The sequence below is a fragment of the Heterodontus francisci genome, chromosome 23, assembly GCF_036365525.1.
Source record: "Heterodontus francisci isolate sHetFra1 chromosome 23, sHetFra1.hap1, whole genome shotgun sequence".
In the NCBI taxonomy this organism is placed as follows: Eukaryota; Metazoa; Chordata; class Chondrichthyes; order Heterodontiformes; family Heterodontidae; genus Heterodontus; species Heterodontus francisci.
Window position 1 is genome coordinate 57,660,821 of NC_090393.1, and position 21,062 is coordinate 57,681,882.

At 41.1% G+C, this 21,062-nt stretch overlaps 1 protein-coding gene across 1 annotated transcript in view; it reads right to left on the minus strand.

Moving 5' to 3' along the window:
- Positions 1-21,062, minus strand: part of gcn1 (GCN1 activator of EIF2AK4) — a 160,775-nt gene that overhangs the window by 107,030 nt on the left and 32,683 nt on the right. Inside the window, exons 13-20 of the mRNA XM_068055358.1 lie at positions 18,272-18,370; positions 15,336-15,509; positions 12,851-13,003; positions 11,602-11,694; positions 9,248-9,311; positions 8,541-8,700; positions 7,158-7,347; positions 2,215-2,339 (exon numbers count right to left, since the gene is read on the minus strand). Coding sequence (XP_067911459.1) covers positions 2,215-2,339; positions 7,158-7,347; positions 8,541-8,700; positions 9,248-9,311; positions 11,602-11,694; positions 12,851-13,003; positions 15,336-15,509; positions 18,272-18,370 — 1,058 coding nt within the window. The remainder of the gene's footprint in view (positions 1-2,214; positions 2,340-7,157; positions 7,348-8,540; positions 8,701-9,247; positions 9,312-11,601; positions 11,695-12,850; positions 13,004-15,335; positions 15,510-18,271; positions 18,371-21,062) is intronic.

Here is a 21,062-nt window from a genome sequence, read left to right on the forward strand (position 1 = left end):
AGTGTCATGTCCAGTATTTATCCCTCAATCAACATCACAAAAAAAGAGAGAGATTATCTGGTCGTCATCATATTGCTGTATGTGGGAGCTTGCTATATGCAACTTGGCTGCCATGTTTTCCTACAACAGTGACTACACTTCAAAATTACTTCATTGGCTGTAAAGGGCTTTGAGATGTCTACTGGTCGTGAAAAGTGCTATATAAATGCAAGACTTTCCTCCTTCTTGGATTCAAGCCTGAGACAGCATCAAAATAGGACGGCAGGGGTTGAGGTAGTAATAATAGGGGAAAATAACCCGAGAGAGGAGAATTTAAAGCTGACGTGGCTCATCAGGAGGATGGGAGAGAGGTATCTGAAAGGGGAAGTGGGGGGGGGAGGTGAAAATGGAGATGGAAGCAATGGGCTTGGGTCTGAGTGGCAGCTGAGAAACACACAAGGAAAAGATTTTTTTTTTTTACAGCAGTCAGTGGATACAATCTGGAATTCATTCCCTGAAAGGATGGTAGAGGCAGATTCAACCATGGCCTTAAAAAGGGAATTGGATAAGCACCTGAACAGAAAAAATTTGCAGCGCCACGGTGTAAGGTATGCTGTGTATTAGCTAAATTGCTCTTGAAGAGACTTCACACGGCCTGGACAGGCCGAATGGCTTCCGTCTGTGCTGTGACCATTCTACGCTTCTACTATCAGATAGTTTAGCTTACCATATTAAACTATCACTTTTCAACGCAGGATCCAACTGAGCTGCTAGATCCTGCTTCTACAAAGGATTTGTAGAATTATCGCAACTTCATCGACTTTTGGAACTAGACCCACCCCAATTTTACTGAAGCAACAGGTCCATAGGTGTATAACTCGGTCCTTACTTTTACAGCTGGCTTGCATAGCCATGCATCGAAATAGATCAGGGCCACGGACTCTATTAGAAGTTCTAATCAACTGGCATTTAAAGCATTTGTATGGGGATCCTACACTACTCAGGATCAACCTGTCAGTTACTAACGGCAGTGACAGATGCTGCAACCACAGCCCTGCAAATATGTTAATTCCTGTAGAGTACTGAGCACCACCTGATCTGTAGCAGCCTCTCAGGAGTGTGAATGGTATAAGAGACTGATGTTCGAAAAGATTAAATTGTAGGGAGTTCACCAGCACTTTTATATATAGCATAAAGCTGCAGTAATATAGTCACCAATCCAACATTTGTAATAAAAACATGAAGTGCTGGCAGTACTCAGCAGGTCAGGCTGCATCTGTGGAGAGAGAAGCAAAGTTAAAGTTTCAGGTCTGTGACCTTTCATCAGAACTGCCTGACATGCTGCGCATTTCCAGCACCTTCTGTTTTTATTGAGGATTTAGAAACCAGCAAAGGGCTACCAAAAAGTTGATAAAAAGAGAAAAAAATAGAATGAGAGCAAACTAGTCAGGAATATAAAAACAGATATTAAGAGCTAAGGTGTGGGGGGTAGCCCTGACAAAGGATGACATAAGGACATTAGTGACAAAGGATCTTGGCTCAGAAAATCAAGAAATAGAATCAGTATGGGTGGAGAATAGGAATAGCAAATCTGTTCTGATGAAAGGTCATAGAACTGAAACATTAACACTGTTTCTCTCTCCACAGATGCTGCCTGACTTGCTGAGTATTTCCAGCACCTTCTGATTTTATTTTAGATTTCCAGCATCTGCAGTATTTTGTTTTTATTTATTATTAATCCAATATTTGTGTTCACCAGGGCTCAGCACTAAATACCGAGGCATTAGTGTGGTGCCCAAATCAGTATGTGGTAAAATTTCAGTCAGCTTGATAAGAGAATATTCAGTTGTATATGGAAGTTGAAATAAAGGACTGAAATTCTGCACTCACTCAATTACTCTTTCCAAGTGACGGAGGAAGAAAGGAAAAGGGAACAGTGAAAAATTAGATCGGAATTTCACAAGTTATTTTTGTGGAATTGCTTATAGTTCCTAATCCCCCTAATGTGATGAAAGAAGTTGGGAAAATTTCATGGCTCTGAAATTGTACGCAATTTGCTGGAAGAAGCAGTCTTAATAGCCATACTACCTTTACTCATTTTATACCCCAACCCACTGATCAACAGTCTTATGGCTTATCTCATTTTAATGCATTCAGCTAATATAAAAAGGTGAACATTTCACTCCCCGTTATATTACAAGGGATTCAAACAACAAAATAGCCATACTCGCTCACCTGGTTCCTGACTGACTGAGAGGTGACTCTGGGCAGGATGTCAGTCAGGTGCTTTTTAATGAACTCTGAAGGGTCCAACTTCATTCTCAGGAGAATGGCTGACCATAGTCCTGCTTGAGCAGCCTCTGAAAAACAATAAAAGTGCAATCAGGGCCAGACAAGAGAATGAGCATGGAGCTGCGAATTACACAGCCTAACTTCAGGGGTTATTTCACCTTCACATTAAATGCGATCCCACATACCACATAATAAGTACAGTTGTGCCCAAGTCCAACCATCATGGTAACATAACCTACTCTCTTCTCTATACTCAAAACACAGCTTTACAGCCAACTGTAAGTCACTAGGCAGAAACTTTTGTTGTGAATAAGTGCAAGAAAATTCCAACAATGAACCATCCTTGTAGAAACTGAACCAAGTAAAGGTCCACTCCAAAAGCTTGCAATTCAATTACTTTGCGTGAGAACCTGAAGTCCCCCATTAGCACTGTGTGCTGGTCAGCATTATTAACAGAGGAGGTTAAAATTTAGTGGTTTTAGTTGTGGTGTTGAATGGCACCAGAAACGATAGTTGATGCAGAAATTGACTTAAATGGCTCTATTATTTATGGGCAGGACTGCAGAATCAATTCTCAGTGTGAGAGACAGCAGCCAATCTACTAAAGTACTGCTAGCCTCAGCTAATAGACAAACAGAAACAAAGTGACGTCTAACACTGGAACTCAGTGATCAGTTTGTGAATTTAGAAACTAAAACAAATGCCTCCAAAGTGAGATTAGCATTTTAGTAAACCTTAAAAGTAATAGAATTAACAGATGTATAGTGATGAGAGCAGAGGAGGGAAAGAAAAGAAGAAACTGAAGTATGCTTTCAGAACAAGGCCCTATACAGACTGGGCTGAGAGAAGACATGTTCAATTTTGTTGCTGTATGACAGATGTTTCGGTTGAGGTGTCTGTGCCTGCCCATGTATTTCTCAAGTTTTGCTGGGTCACAGCAACAGCGTGAAGTGAGGTAGTGCTGAGAGGGTGCATGCAGAGTCGAACTGGTTGGAGATTGAGTAAGGTGACATCACTGCCACAGCAACAACAAATGGTACTTACAAGACATTTTTAAGGTAATTAAACATCCCAAGGTGCTCCACAAGTACATTATAAAACAAAATTTGACACCAAATCACATAAGGAGATAATAGGGCTGATGACCAAAAGCTTTAATCAAAAAGGTAGGATTTAAGGAGCAGTTTAAAGAAGAAAAGAGACAGGGAGAGGTTTAGGGAAGCAATTCCAGAGCTTAGGGCCTTGGCAACTGAAGGCACGGCCACATGGAAAGAAGTTGGGAGGAACTGGAAGGTGGGACGGGTTATGTTAGCAGATTTATTAACCCTTTATTATAACGGTAAGGGCTATTAGTTCAGCAACAATAACTCCCCTTAGGATTCACGCACGAATGGCTTTTATGATAACTAGTTTTATTACAGTCACTGGTTTAGTCTTCCCTTTATATTGGCCTAGATTTTGCAGTAGTAATGATGGCAAGCTATCAGCATTCACTGTCATTACTCCTCTGAATATGACAGAAATGGAGTCCACGTGCATAATTAAACATGAAAATTCGGAAATTATTGTTCATGATGTTACCCTTCTTCATAGAGTGCACTGTTGAAGTTCCCACACACTGCAATCAATTAGAAATCACTGAACTGACGAAAACTTCCACTTTTATGCTGTTAGTTGCATTGTAAATGCCCTTGAAAAGGATACACATTGTTGACTGAAGTGTAACTGGGTTTTTAACACTTCGTTATTACTACTGAAAAAAACCTCCCTGGCCCTGAAAAACTAATTTTACATTTGTGGGATGTCAAATTTCTCCATTATGATAAAAATTAATATGTGGAATTTTAAGTTTATGAAATTTTAGCTTCTGCTTTAATCTCATGTGTATGACTCAATTTTTTTTGTCCTCTGTACATTTTAATTAAAAGTGAATGATAATCAGTGCATTTTACTTCCCGGTTTGCTATCTGTAAGAATATATCAATGTGTTTGGCTGCTTATTTTACTTGATGACATGACTGTTACTAGAGGCCTGGAGATCTCCTCGACTTGGCCCGGAGATCTCCTCGACTTGGCCCCAGATTCAAACTAAAGTCGGGAAAAGGGGAATCACTAGATCTTTGTGGGCAGTTTTCTTTGAATTTAGTGACAAGCACCATCGCTTTGCTGCTGCCTGCGAAATCTGGGCCATTAAATGACATTCAAATAATACAATCTGCCTCCCAGGCTCCAACTACCTCAGAGAACACCACAAGTCCTGGAGTGACCTACTTCCGCCTTTCAGGGTCACCGCACGACTACATTGTTCCTGACCCCCAAGAACGCTCTGGAGTTACAGGGGACCTGGTTCCATTCTTGTACTGTGACACAATCTTGGCTTATGCTTACATAATACGTAGCTTGCATGTTTAGCTGAAGCTTTTACCTAGCTTACAATCTTTTCAGCCTTCACCTTGGTGCCAGAAGCTTTGCTTATGATAAAATTAGGCCAAATGTTTATTCAGTTCCTTAGACCTTGTTGCTCATGTATAGGTTCAAGATCAAGTTCCATTTCCCGCATGTTTGCTCTACCACTAAAAATGCTAAAAGCAAGGAAAGCTGGGATAGATTGACTTTTGAAATGGTCTTAAAACATTCTTAGAGGTTGTCTGATTTTATTTCTATTATTGGACTATGTGCATCTTTCATATAAAGTTCATTTTCAGGGGTATATGGTGTTAATTGTATATTAATTGGGGGAAATCACCTGTGCTCATATAATATATATGGAGCAGACCGAAAGAGGGGTTCTCTTTGCTTGAAGGGCCACAGTATGCAATGCGTGTCTTTGTAAATAAAAGTTTGTAAGTAAATAAAGACTAGGCTCCAGTATAGTGGGGAAGCACCATCGATGACCGATGTACTTCCGAGTTTCTTGCTGTATTGTGAATGGGCAGAATTTTTCTCCCCAAAAGGTTGGCTGGTTGTAATCAAACAAAGCCAAGAAAAATATTTCACTCATTTTTGAGGGACAGGGAACCAAATTATTTGGTTTTCTCACAGCACTGTGCTGAGTGATTTTTGATTTGCTGTTTTATTATGGAATTTATGGGACAGATTGGTGTTGTTCAGACAGGCAGTGAGAATGCCCAAATATACCACTTCAGAACCCAGAATTATTCAACCAGAATGCACAAATATACTGTAGAGATGACCTTAAAACATGAGATAGACGGACATCTGTATGCACACTGCATGTCAAACTCTATACTGCGTTCCCCAGTACTTTTCCCTTGTTTGAGTGATGAAGCATCAATTTCTCTTGCGAAGGTTAAACAAACAAGGTAAAATAAAGTAAAGCCCTCAATGCCATTGAGAATACTTCTTTAGGGCAGCGCACTTTGATCGAATAATTGTTGTGAACTTGGCATGGTTCCAAGTACTGGCAACCAGGTTTCCAATATCAACCTCTGACTGGGTGAGGTTATAAAATTTGGCCCTTGAACACATTAAAGATCCATGGAGTAATAATTGCGCATGAGTCACCACAACAAACAACTTGGGCACGGTAGTGAGGCCAAAACTAGTGAATACATTGAATATTTATTAAATTGTTCCTCAGTTATTCTGCTATGAACAGCATGAGGAGGAGAAAATGGAGTAGACCCACCAGTAAGATACAAGTGAACTGTACAGAAAGGAGCAATTGTGTGGTTGGGATGTTAAAAGAAACAGTGCTTCTATAATTTCTCCCACTAGTCTTCCTGTGGAGCATCAGGGGTCTGAAACTATTACTGTTGGGAAGAGACACTTCAGAAGTAAGTGGTTTTATCACTATGGTACAGAAGACAGGAGGTAACTTGATAGAAGTCTTCCATATTTTGGAGGGTCATTAGATAAAGAGTGATAGAGTCATACAGTCATAGAGTTATACAGCACAGAAACAGGCCCTTCGGCCCACTGTGTCCGTGCCGGCCATCAAGCCTATCTATTCTAATCCCATTTTCCAGCACTTGGCCCATAGCCTTGTATGCTATGGCATTTCAAGTGCTCATCTAAATACTTCTTAAATGTTGAGAGGGTTCCTGCGTCTATCACCCCTTCAGGTAGTGCATTCCAGATTCTAACCACCCTCTCGGTGAAAAGATTTTTCCTCAAATCCCCTCTAAACCTCTTGCCCCTTACCTTAAATCTATGCCCTCTGGTTATTGACACCTCTGCTAAGGGAAAAAGTTTCTTCCTATCTATTCCCCTCATAATTTTGTATACCTCAATCAGGTCCCCCCTCAGCATTCTCTACTCTAAGGAAAACAACCCTAGTCTATCCAGTTTCTCTTCATAGCTGAAATGCTCCAGCACAGGCAAAATCCTAGTGAATCTGCTCTGCACCCTCTCCAGTGCAATCACATCCTTCCTATAGTGTGGATTCTGCTAATCAATAAGACAGACAAAGGGAGCACGAACTTAAAAATTACAAAAACAGCTAACGGGGAGGTTAGAAACAAATTCTTTGAACAGAGTGCGGCTAGAATGCAGAATTCTCTGCCACAAAACACTGTTGAAGCAGATTCCTTAAATTCTCTCAAACGGGAATTAGATAGTTGCTTGAAAAAGAGGGCTATTAGAAGACAGGAGATTAGACTGGGTGGCTCTTAGAACAAATGCTGGCGCAAACTTGTTGACCAAATAGTAACAATTCTACTAAATAGAGGCTGGTTACTAAACAATTTAGAACATATATTATCAAAAAAACAGTAATGTACAGTTCAGGCAGTATTTCTTTTGCTTTTCTATATTTGGGAACACAAGTTATGTTGACAGTGCCTATAATTTGCAACATGTTAATTAAGTTTAAGCACTCAAGCTACTGACATCCTTCAGAATAAGTGCAATTTAATGACTCTCACCTATGGAAGGGTGATGTGCCACAAACACAATTTCTCTGGCCAATTTCTCAGCCTCGTTGACATCATTCTCCAATCCTGGAATAGTTGTTATTACACACAATGCCTCTAGCAGCACGCGGGGTGGGATATAAGATTTCCCAGCTTCTGTTGGCTCGCCTGACTCGGTCACTAACTCTTCCGGAGGGATCACCTAGTGGAAGGACAATATTATTTTGATTTGTGATTTAATACAGCAAAATAAGAGGCCAACTCTCCTTTACCGGCAATGTGAAATCATCCATGCAGCTCACTACAGATCAATGACAAACTAAATGTAGATGTAATGCTGGCATGTAATAGCTACTCACATAGTAAGAATTTTACAGGACTGTCCTCACTGCTCATTACTGTTTTAGTGAAGGGGGAAGCCAGTGGATCAGTCAAAGAAAGCATTCCTTCCCATCAAACATTTGCTGCTTAAAAAGCCCAAACCTAGACATCCTCAGTTTGCAATATATAAATGATCAATGCACAGCAGTAAAAGCTCGCAATATGGAAGTATATTAATGACTGTTTCATGTGTAGTTTTGCTTAAGTCCCAGTATCAAAACTAAGAAATGGGACAAGGAATCACCACCTGATGTCATGTATTTCCTCTAGCACACCTTTTTGGTGCTGAATTTGTCCTGGGTCAGGAAAAGCTTTGTGCTACCATTCACAGACATTTACCCAATGTTATTTTTTGGCTTTGTGTGAAACTTGACTCGGGACTCATCAGCAGTTCTCAAAAGGTGTTTGTTTGAATCTCTCTCTTTCACTGGGCAGGAAGCTGCATACTTATGTTCTGAATGAACACAGAAAGAATGGGTGCCCAGCTATGTCTTTTATCCCACATCACATATTGTCACAAGTCTATTAACATTTAAAATATCTCAAAGAAGCATAATGTGTAGGAATAATAAAATGATGCTTTTTCAATTTTCTACTAATATTTCAAAGATGTTGAAACAACAGTGGCGCAGTGGTTAGCACCGCAGCCTCACAGCTCCAGCGACCCGGGTTCAATTCTGGGTACTGCCTGTCTGGAGTTTGCAAGTTCTCCCTGTGTCTACGTGGGTTTCCTCCGGGTGCTCCGGTTTCCTTTCACATGCCAAAGACTTGCAGGTTGATAGGTAAATTGGCCATTATAAATTGCCACTAGTATAGGTAGGTGGTAGGGAAATATAGGGACAGGTGGGGATGTGGTAGGAATATGGGATTAGTGTAGGATTAGTATAAATGGGTGGTTGATGGTCGGCACAGACTCGGTGGGCCGAAGGGCCTGTTTCAGTGCTGTATCTCTAAACTAAACTGCACACCAATTTAACCATGTGAATTGCTTATTCACTAATAGAAACTACAGACCTTGTGGGTGTTCAGAACAATTTGGAGCTCCTCCAGTAGCCCATATGCTAGTTTAACACCACCCAGAGATGACAGCAACTTCCTGACTGTCTGCTGAGCCTGTTTCCGAACTCGCCACGTTTTATTCAGCAGCACAACCACCAGGGCTTTGTGGTACATCCTGTAAATAGCAAAGATCACACAATCTGCAGTGAAGGGATGTGTCACCCAGCATATTTACATGCTCAAAACAAGTCTTAGAAACAACACAAGGAGCAGGTTACTACATAAATTAACAGGTTAGTATTGATGGCCTGTGTTAATCACAAAATTCATCTTGGAGTATTTCTTGAAATTAAAACAGAGTTGGAAAACAATTCTATATTATAAAAGATTGAAAATGCATTTATTGGGGTTACCAACAGATCATTGAAGGGCCTTACTCAAGCCCTTGGACACTTGGAGTAGCTTTAGAGTCTACTTTTACCATCCTGTTCAAGAAGGAATGTAACCTGTAACTACACAAGATCACACACCTCTACACATCATACTGGGTCAAAGAAACTCAGTTCCATGACAGGTTAGGAGTTCTAAACTTCTGTGCTGGAGGGCTCATTAACCTGCAGTCCAGCTACAAACATGCAGATTGCTCATGTTGATGAACACACAGATCGTGTGGGTGTTCAGAACAATTTGGAGCTCTATGTGAAAGTGAAATTAATACATACTGGCCCTTGATTTCTGGAAGGTCCAAAAGTAGTCTCTCAGCGAGTTTCAACACTGTGCAAAGAGCTGTGGAGCAAAGAAAAATAATCAATGAGAAAGGAGAGAGGAACTAAGTGGAATCAATTACACAGATACAAACACTTTTTTCTTTCACCTAACAAAATTTCACAGGCACAAAAGGTAAGAGAAGAGAAAATCCATTTATTCCAAGTCACCAGAAGTCCCACCTCTGGCACATTAGCTCCCATCATGACCTCTTTTACCTTGCTTAGTAGGCTAGTCTAAATATTTATCACTGAGTAAATCTATTCTAAATTTACTACATGAATTTTCATTGGTGTGCTTGGGCCTGACTTTCTTGGGGTACTTTGGGGTAATATAAATGTGCTCTAGTTATTTTTATCATTGAATATGGTTCACCTCATTGTGCTGTTTGAGGCAGTCTTCCTTAACCACCTATTTTGAAAAAAAAAGTTATAAAACTTAAACTTCTCTAACCTCTTATTAAGGCTCATCCCCCTTGGGTGGCGCAGTAGTTAGCACCGCAGCCACACAGCTCCAGCGACCCAGGTTCAGTTCTGGGTACTGCCTGTGCGGAGTTTGCAAGTTCTCCCTGTGACCGCGTGGGTTTCCTCCGGGTGCTCGGGTTTCCTCCCACAGCCAGAGAGTTGCAGGTTGATAGGTAAATTGGCCATTGTAAATTGCCCCTAGTGTAGGTAGGTGGTAGGAGAATGGTGGGGATGTGGTAGGGAATATGGGATTAATGTAGGATTAGTATAAATGGGTGGTTGTTGGTCGGCACAGACTCGGTGGGCCAAAGGGCCTGTTTCAGTGCTGTATCTCTAAATAAACAAACTTGGAATTAGCTTCCTTTCTCTTTGCTCTCCCCTTTTTGGCATAATCAAAAACTGAACAATACTTGACAGTGCACTTGTAAGGTTACACTTAAAGATTTAGCAATAACTTCTGTAGCCTTAGATTCCACTTTTCCGGCCATGCTTCCGACACTATCTTTTCAAATTAGCGTGCTACATTGACTCAACAAAACATTCTACTATGAATCCCAGATTCTTTTCCACGTCTCCCTGTGCTAATCCAATTCTATGCACCATGTGTCTTACATATTTTTCAAACTATCCAGAGTACTTCAAATTTACATCAGTGTTAGATTCCATGTGCAATGCATCTCACTGCATAACCTTCTAAGTTCTTTGATAATTTTTTTTGCATCCTTGGTGCCTCCATAGTTGGGAGATCAGCAGATTGGACCAGCTTACAACTGGTTTCACAATCCAGATCATTAAAGTCCAAGCAGTGCCCGTTGTGAGTTTCCACATGACACCTGCCCTTAGTTTTGTCATTACATCTCTCATCACCACTGTCCAGCCAAGTGTTATATCCACCTTGCATTCACTGTAGATTTTTATTTGGTCAGAAATATTATGTGGAAATGTGTCTAAAAAATGTGAAAGTCTAAATTCATGGGGAGTTCTGTTATTTATTTTATGTGACATCCTGAAAGTCAAGGCAGTTTGGAACTTCCTTTTCTAATTCCATGCTGGTTCTCTTCAATTGAGTTACTTCAGCATGCCCATTAGAATAACTTTTATTTTATGTTAGACTATTGGATCTATTATAACTGTCTGTGCCAGTTTAAGCATAGGCTACTATATTTGCCAGCTTCTACTCTCACAGAACCTCACCAACACTTCCCAATAATTTCTTAGTGATAGCCAGTTCCCTAGAACTTCTTTAACATTCCATTCCTCTTCGCCCTAACCCAAGTGTACAGGCATCTGACTGCACTCCAGCTGGCATGCAATCTATTTCAGCCTGGTTACACAGGTAAACTCCCAATAATATAGTGACCCCTCTACAGAGGCATCCCATCAACTCAGCACCTCTGTGATGCATATTGGGATAATTTACCATGCTACAAATGCTATACAAATGCAAGTTGTTGTTGCTGGTTTCATGCGAGTGCAATGAAGGGTAAATTTAAAAAAATAGCCTTTTTTAAAACTCAGAATTGCCTCCTGCTGTTGCAAAGCCTGATTATATTGAACTATGGTTTCTACAGCTGTTGAATGGTCTTTTAACTGTGTTATCACAGTGGTTCAGGAAGGGCCACTTTGCTATCTGCAGAGGTGGGAACAATTTCAGCTTCTCAGCTCACTTGAGCACATGTTGGTCACATTATGACATCACAGTGAATACTGAGGCAATGCTGCGGAGGTGAGTCTGATGACAGCTCTGCTTTAATTGGCACAAGCAACAAAATGTTAATACTGTTCAGAAAACACCAATAGGGTGAGAGCAACCTGAACAATGTTTATCATAAATTACAGGCACTCACCATCCTCAGAAGCGAGAGACAGGAATTTCTCTGAGGTAAAGAACTGTTTCTTCTCATCTAAAAGTAATGGCCAGAAAGTTGTCAACTTGGTCTCTGAAAATAAAGTTAAAACAATATAAAATGTATGACTTGCAATTTAATTTAAAGCCATATTCTCCTACAATTGTCTTTAATTAAATTTTCCTGACAAACTAAGTGCTAAGTTGAAGATATCCAACATCCTGAAGAAGGGGTTGGAAAGAGGGAGAAATAAGTCCCCCTTCTATTTTACAGTCAAAGTTGGGGTTGTGTAGTCACACAGCTAACCTCCTGTCTTTGCTTAACTTTGTGACTGTGACCACTAAGTACAATTAAGTGTGTTACTGAAACTGAAGTGGACATCTGCGACCAAGAAACCACCTGAAGTGGCGACAGAAGCACAGTCATCACATGAAAAGCCAAGCATATGTAGTTACATCAAGGGAGTTCACTCCTAGCTTCTACTAATTAGGCATAGTGGCAGTCAACATAGTTAAAGATCAAGTTCAGGGACATTACATGACAAGCAATCTCTGCATTATAAACACACCTACGTATATAACTGTGGTCTCTAGAAAGCAGCAATCAAAAATGTACAATACTTCACTTCTTTTATTTTAGTCAATGGCCCTAACCAAGGCCTCCATAGCTGCACACAAGTGGAGTCTGATAACACTTGCAAGATTCACAAAATGTGAGTCTCTGATGCCACCGGGTCTCAGATAACACCAGCTTTATACCAGACAATGCCACCCTTGCTTCTAAATCAGAAGGTGGCGAATTCAAGCCCCAGTCTGTAAAATTGAGCACAAAAACTTGGCTGACACATTAGTACAGTACTGAGGACGTGCTGCACTGTCTGAGTTACCAGCTTTCAGACAGACATAAAAGATCCCATGGTACTATTTGAGGAAAAGCATGGGAATTCTCCTAGTGTCCTGGTCAAATTTATTGTTATCGGTTTTAGTGATGTTTTCTGTCAATTCTGTTTCTGAAACCTTACTGTACGCAAATTGGTCGCTGTGTTTCCCTACATTACAACAGTGACTACACTTCAAAAATACTTTATTGGCTGTAGAACATTTTAGAATGCCCTGAGGTTGTGAAAGGCACTATGAGTGCAAGTTGTTTCTTCAATATCTATCCCATCCCAAGTAAACCACGTGCACAGAAACTGAACTGGAATCCTAACTTCAATTATCGTGAGACCAAAGAGCAAACAACCTCTTACCAACTGTTGTGTCCACCAAAGATAGTCTGCAGATCAGAACAGCAGCTGCAACACCTTCAGTTACTATGGGAATCTGGGTACTCTGTGAGGCCACCTTTTCGACAGTCTGCAGGAACAGCGGCAATAGTTCTAACGCTTGAAGTAAAGTGTCACCTGATTGGGTGGAAAAGTATCTCTCAACTGTGAGTGAGAACGTTGTTGCTGAATTTTTTCTTTTAAAAAGGACTATTCGTCAGTGCACGAGTCAGTGAAAACAGCAAACATGTTTACAAAACCATCCAGACAGAAATAAATACATTGTCTTGATAAATATTACTAAATCACATACACCTTTGCGACTTCCTCAACCTTCGAATGAAATTTAATCATTATGCACAAAGAGAAAGGCTGTGTCCCAATGAGGGTGTCACTAAAAACCTTGTGCCTTTGAAAGGACATGGATTCACCCTTCCTCCCCACCACCACCACCCTCCTCCCTACCTTCTTGTGTCTGCACTAACAGGTAAAAACCACGGTCTTATAAAAGCTTTGGTGCAACTGAGGACTATTCTGTATCATCACTTGCTACGCTATGAAGTACAAATATGCACTGTAATGCTATAGTTAAAGTCAAGAAAGAAAGGTTGAGGAAGTAACCAAAAAGATTCTTGGATAACTAGCTGCCCCACTAGATTGATAGTGCCAAGTGGGAGAAAATTCCCAAGCAGTATTATAAAGTGAATAAGACCAGCTTGAGGTAAGCTGACTAGTAAGAGGCCTGTTCAATTTGTGATCCCAACTTCCAACACATTTTTACAGAAGGGATGTGCTTTGTGATTCTGATGTCTTTTTCAGTGTTAGGCAAGAACAACAGTTGCATAATGGTTATGTTACTTAATTAGTAATCCAGAGACTAGAACTAATAACCCAGAGAACACAAATTTAAGTCCGATCGTGGGAGTTTCATAGAATCAAAGAAAGTTTACGGCACAGAAAGAGGCCACTTGGTCCGTCGTATCTCTACCTGCAGAGTTTGAGGACTTGAATTCAGTTTACAAAGGAATTTGGAAATAAATAATTAAAAATGACTCTTGAAGTTGTTGGGATCGTCATAAAAATGCAACTGGGAAGGAAACCTGTCATTTTTACCTGGTCTGGCCTATATGCAACTTCACACCAAAGCCACTGACTCTCAACTTCCCTCTTAAGTGACCTAGCAATATACTGAGTTGTGTCTCAGCTGTGGCTCAGTTGGCAGCACTCTCACTCTGGGTTCAAGTCCTACTCCAGGACATGAGCACAAAAATCAAGGCTGACACTCCAGTGCAGTACTGAGGGACTGCTGTACTGTTGGTGCCGTCTTTTGCACGTGACATTAAACGAAGGCCTTGTCTGCGATCTCGGGTGAATATAAAAGATCCTACGGCACTATTTCGAAGAACAGGGGAGTTATCTGTGGTGTGCTGGTTAATATTTATTCCACGATCAACATCACAAAAACAGGTTATCCAGCCATTACCACACTGCTGTTTATGGGAGCTTGAAGTGTGCAAATTGGCTGTCACATTTCCTACATTACAACAGTGACTGCAATTCAGAAAGTACTTCATTGGCTGCAAAGCACTTTAGGACACCCGGTGGTCATGAAAGGTGCTATATAAATTCAAGTCTTTTCTTCTGCAAAAAAAAGCATTCCACCACTAGAGCAACTTGGGATGGACAATAAATGCCAGGTATATCCAGAGAATGAATTAACAAAAATTTTGTGTTAGAAGACTGATAATTAGTCATTATTGACAGTTTATTAATGAGTACAGCAACTGTACTTCAAATTTTGAGCTGCAATTTTTTTAAAAACTCAATGACGAGTTTTGTCTGAAGGGTTACTGGAAATCCTTAAGTTCTTACCCAGGTGTGCAAGATCCTTTCATCTGCATGGGGAATATGTTAATATCTGCATCTTATTCACATGGGTAATAGTTTTGAGAGCCATCATTGCAGTTATGCGCACCACTTATGCCTGGATTAATACAGACAAATGGAGTTTAGGAAGCTGTAATTCTTGCCTGGAAAATCAGGCCACAGCTCCAATCTTCTCCTCCCAACACAGTTTCTTAGACTTATTCTTGGGTTCCACTGGGTCCTCCATGCTATTCCTTGGTGGTGTATTTCAGCTAACTGTTTCTAAACTCCAAGTCTCATCTAGTGCTGCAAGGCTCTAGTTCAGGCAAATGGAAGGAGGTTTACCAATATCCTACTAAGACAGCCCACTCACTACATGAGCTAGTGGCTGCTGATGTGAAAAATATAGGGGGAATCACCACAGACACGAGCCACTTAATAGACTATATAGACAGTGCAATCTTTGTGCACCAAATCACTTTAGGCTGGACCAGTGAACTCTGAAAAGATTTCCAACCTATCAGTGCAGACACATTATCAGGAGACATCAAGTGTCACCAACAAATACAAACCTATGCAGGATTGTTTTTTAAACCGTACTCACCACGGAATGAGACGAGCATACACTGCAGGTAAGCATGTCTGATAGCAGATGTGGAGCTTTTTAGGGTGAAGGCCTTCTTGAACCATTCTACTAGCTTCTTGGGAACCTCAGTGGTGAACTTGCTACACCAGAGTGCAAGGACAGAGATGGCATGAAGCAATGTGCCCTCATGAACTGCAGGGAGAGCACGCACCATGTTATGATTACATTCACTCAGCTACATCAGATAGATACAAAAGAGAAGTCATTCACCTCATCGTGCCTCATACATCTAGAAAAACCTACAACGGCTGTAACGCTACCCAATCATCCCCTAAATCAGTGGTTCTCAAACTCTTTCATCCGCACCACTTAGGTAGGGCAAAAGACCCCATGCACCACCTACCAATCCTACCCCACATAAAATACATCAGAATTATAGAGTCAGAGTCATTTATGGCACAGAAGGCCCATTAAGTCCATGCTGGCTCTCCATTAATATGAACTTATGTAAACTATAAATATTTTACTGTGTTTTTGCTACTAAATGTAATAAACTTATATGCATGGAAACTAATTTATGCCAGAAACAAAAACAAACATTTTTATTTTATAAACATTAATACAAAAGAACACATTTATTTGAAACATTGTTATAAAATCATCACAGTAATTTTCTGATAAACTAATACTTGTTTTATGTCTATATTCAAACAAAATCAACAGCAACATAAATCTTGCTTACAAAAACTGCATTGTTGATGCTCGTGCAATACTGGTGCCGCGCATACAGGAGCTAGTCTGGTTCTGTAATGTCACACAAGTGATGGGATGAAGGTTTTGGTCTGTTCTCTCTAACAGCCTCAGCCATGGCGTTGTGCGCCAGTGACTTCTATTTTAGACCAGCCCACAGATCACACTGAGAACCACTGCCCTAAACGACTCCAAGGCTTTTGACTTCACTACGCTGCACAGAGGCCCTCTCTAAATCTTAAACCGCCCAAGAGATGATTCCTGACATCAGCCCCAAACTTTTCTTTCACCAGTTTGAAATCACGCTCACATCTTATTTGCTTAACTTGCTTCAGTTATCTAAGGAGGTTGGAGCAGAATTTTCAAATCTTTTAAAATCCCTTTAGGATGAGTCAAGGCAGTGAGAAAACATGCCAGATAGACAGCGCCTCAAACCATATCTTCTCGAACTCTAAAATTATCCAATGAAAAGAGACCCCAGATACATGGCAAGAAGGTAAAGCAGGAATATAGGGCTTATACAGAATGGTCATGGGGGAGCGGCACAGATCAACAAGCATTATAAGCATATTGTGATCAAAAAAAGTAACTTTACCTTTTAATTTTTTAAAAAATCGTTTGTAAACAGGAGTGCCCAAATTTCTCATTACCAACACTGCACTGAACACACCGTGCTGTCCATATTGGATCCAATTTATTTATTTAATTTATTTTTAATTTAGAGATACAGCACTGAAACAGGTCCTTCGGCCCACCGAGTCTGTTCCGACCAACAACCACCCATTTATACTAACCCTATAGTAATCCCATATTCCCCATCACCTACCTACACTAGGGGCAATTTACAACGGTCAATTTACCCATCACCTGCAAGTCATTGGCTGTGGGAGGAAACCGGAGCACCCGGCAAAAACCCACGTGTTCACAGGGAGAACTGGCAAACTCCGCACAGGCAGTACCCAGAATCGAACCCGGGTCCCTGGAGCTGTGAGGCTGCAGTGCTAACCACTTTTCTTACTTTTCTTCTTCTTTAACTCAGCTTTCTTCTAGATCTCATTCCTATCTTTGCAGAATACAGACTACAGTACAAACGCATGACTCAAGATCCCACTGTTTAATATAAGTATGTTCATTTTCCCATGGAACAGGTGATAAGATGTGCTGATCAAGTGTGATTTTAAAGCTTTATTTGTACTGGATTTTTGCAGTTTTTTCATGGGGAAAGTATTTCTTGGTGGACATACTTACTGAACATGCATTGATCAAAACACATCCAAAGCACTGAGCTCAATGCTGCGCTCTCGGTGCCAGAAAGGACATATGTGCATTGTATAGTGTTCAAATAATAACACGATTCACCCCAAAAGGAGGTGAGGAGCTATGGGGAACAACTAGACAAGCTCAAGCTCCACGGTCTGAAGAACAACAACAACCGTACCAAGGTACTGCAGATAAGGTATTAAAATGATTTATTAAGGCAAACACAGAATACATCGGATCAGAGGATTTTAAATTATTGAAAAGAAAATGTGAGGAATACAAGAACAGGTGGTGGGTGAGGTGGGGGAGGGCATTCAGTCTCTGAAGCCTGTTCTGCCATTCAATTCGACCATGGCTGATCTGTAACAACTCCATTCACCCACTTTGGCTCCAAATCCCTTAATAACCTAACCCAACAAAAATCTATCAGTTATGAGATTTTCAAATGACCCACTTCAGCCTCAATCTCATTTTTGGGGCTTGGTGGGGAAGGGAAGAGAATGAAAAGGGAGTTATCCAGACTTCCAGTTCCCTTTGTGTGAAGTATTTCCTGATGTTACTTCTGAACAGCCTAGCTCTGATTTTACAGTAATGACCTCTCGTGAAGGAGTCCCCACACCAGAAGAAATAGCTTCTCTCCACCTACCCTATCAACTCCATTAATCAGCTTAAACATCTCAATTAGAACGTGCTCAAAAGGATAATAAATGTTTGTAAGAATAGGCTAAGAAGAATAATGAAGGCAAATACTGAGGGCGCGTTCAGAATGGTGTTGGACATCAAGCTGGAAGTCTTACGATATGAGAGGGATGAGCTCAGGCATTTTTTTCCTCATCCTCAATTGTTCTTGTGCTTAAAAAAGATGCATTAAGTCTCATCAGAAAAAAAAAGTCTGAAAAATTCACTACCCACTATCTGAAGTGTAGACAACTTGAGTCACTCACCTTCTTGTTGCAGGAAGGGGATGAACAGCTCGGTGACTGTACCACTCAGGGTTTGACTTGACAAACCACCAACTGTATGGTGACTGCAGCTTCCAATTCCTGCACACAGGAACAACTAGTTAATGAACACAATACGGCATCCCGACATTTTATGGAATATGATACTTATATTCACAAAAAACATTGTGTTAGTAGCAGAATATCTACTGCTTTCTTATTCAACACTCCATATGTTAAACCCACGACTAATGAGGAGGAGTTTGTCCTTCTGAAAACTGTTAAGAGATTCAAGAGCCACCATGGATGGTAACAGGAGATGCAGAAGCACATTGTTACGAGGGTTTCCATTTTTTGTTAAAACTTGAGAATCTATACTTGACAAACTGAAAAGAATTTACTGGATGCTGGAATCTTGGAGATTGCTGAACTTTGGGTGTTTTTCTTAAAAGGAAGGTCAACAGAAGATTGACCAGTAAACAAATCTTACTGGAAAGTATCTGTTTGCAAAGAACCCAGCAGGTGATTGTATTATGACCTGAACAGACAGATGTTTACAAAGAAATGACAGATCACGATTTATAGCGGTCACAGGATTGCTGAACAGTTTTGGTTTCATTTTGAACTGTTTAAAAAAAAAAGCCAGTTGATTTGGCTAAAAAGCAGAAGGTTGGAATTTACTTATTGACCTGCCAGGAGAACAGAAAATCCAGCCAGCCCATCGTTCTCTTGAAAAGCAAATCCTGTGTCAAGTGTATTTACTATTGCCTCCTGTATTTGAATAAATCCTTCATGTCTACAGAAAGCTTGGATCTTTGAAAGAATCTTGCATCGAATGTGTGAGAATTGAAACCTTTGTTGCTGCAGACCTGATGTAAAATCTATGTGAAGCCTTCTGTAGCTGCATCTTTTGAAAGCCTGCCCAGACTGTTCATCAACATTGTCTGGAAAGGACTGTTTTAGGAAGATTCCTAGTGGCAGCCACCTATTCGCCTTTGGGACACCTCACCAAAACCAAGGACATCTTCTGTAACTACTTTTCAGTACAAGTTTTTTTTAATTCCTATTTCTTTGTAATTCCTTTTTTCTTCAGGTTAACCGGTTTTGTATGTATGTGTGCGCGTGAGGGCTGGGATAAAAATAAGGGACTTTAATAGTTCAGTTTGTGCATATGTTTACTTCATATTGGTTAAAGACTTGGTTTATAATAAACAGATAATTCTGTTGTTTATTAAAGAAACCTGGTTGGTGTGCTTTATTCCGGGAGAAAAATAGAGTATCTGATTGAGAGTTTCGGTAAGTGGGGAAATTTAAATATACGTTGTGACCTGTGGAGAAGTGGGACTAAATTAACAGTGCACTCCTCCTGCCTTGGTCATAACACCGTGCAGAAAGGTTGACGAGCTCAAAGCTGAGAGAGACACGAACATCGTTTGGGCTCTCTAAATCAAGCAGTGTCCAGAAATGATTCTTGCCCAGATGAAAAACAAATAGCACCTTAATGAAATCTCTCTCAAGCAGCCAAAATATGTGACACTTATACAACAGACTCAAATGTAAATATGCAGGTGTTAACAGGAATAACATCTTAAAACTGAACTTTTGATTCAGATTACAGGCAGCTTTGCCAGGATTCTAAAATCAACATTCAGCAGGCTGAGACTTCAGGGTATGTATCACATGGGGTGGTGCAGTGGTTAGCACCACAGCCTCACAGCTCCAGCGACCCGGGTTCAGTTCTGGGTACTGCCTGTGTGGAGTTTGCAAGTTCTCCCTGTGACTGCATGGGTTTCTGCCGGGTGCTCCGGTTTCCTCACACCTCAAAAAACCCACCAGATAAAACTAGGCAGCCTTCTGGCAGGCTGGGGGGAGGGCCCTCCTGATCGGGCATCCTATGCCCCATGGAGGGCTGCCCCCGAAGCCCCAACCTTCCCTAATGCCCAACATGCCCCCCTGCCTCCTTAACCGACCCCCCCCTTGCCTCGCCAGCCTATTGTCCCCGGCAAGGCCCCAAACACTTAACTCTTTTCCGGGACCATCCGTCATCTTCATCCGGAAACTGGGTGTAGTCCCAGAAGTGGCCACTGCTCCCAGTGACGCTGCTAGAACTAATAACTGCTAGCCTGCCGATTGGCCAGCAGCTTTATTAGGCGAGACTTCCTTCCTCAATGAGATGGAAGTCCCGCCCAACGTCAATCAAGGGCCTGGGGACCGTAAAATCCGGTCTGGATCCCCATACCTGGCAGAGGCAGGATCACCATCGACTTTTCGGCCAGTGGACCGGTCCCCCCGCCCACTGTAAAATCCAGCCCAGAGTTACCATTTCAGGTCGATGACCTTTCATCACAACTGGGAAAAGTTAGAAATGTAATAGTTTTAAGTAGGTCAAATGGGGGAAGTGTGTTAATGGTTGCAGTGAAAGACAAAGCATTAGTCCAGAGAGTGTTGATGGCAGAATAATGAGCAACTCTGTCCAAAAGCACATCATAAAAAACAGGCACATAGCTAATTAATTAATTAAATTTTACAAAGGCCAGTCATGCTCTGAAATTGTTGAACTCAATATTGAGTCCACAAGGCTGTAGAGTGCCTAATCGAAAGATGAAGTGCTGCTCCTCGAGCTTGCGTTGATGTTCGCTGGAGCACCGCAGCAGGCCAAGGACAGAAATGTGGGCATGAGAATACACATGTGGTGTGTTGAAATGGCAAGCAACTGGAAGCTCAGGGTCATGCTTTCAGTCTGGCACTGAGTGTGGATCTCAGGATGTAGCGAGAGCACATAAATCATTGCTTC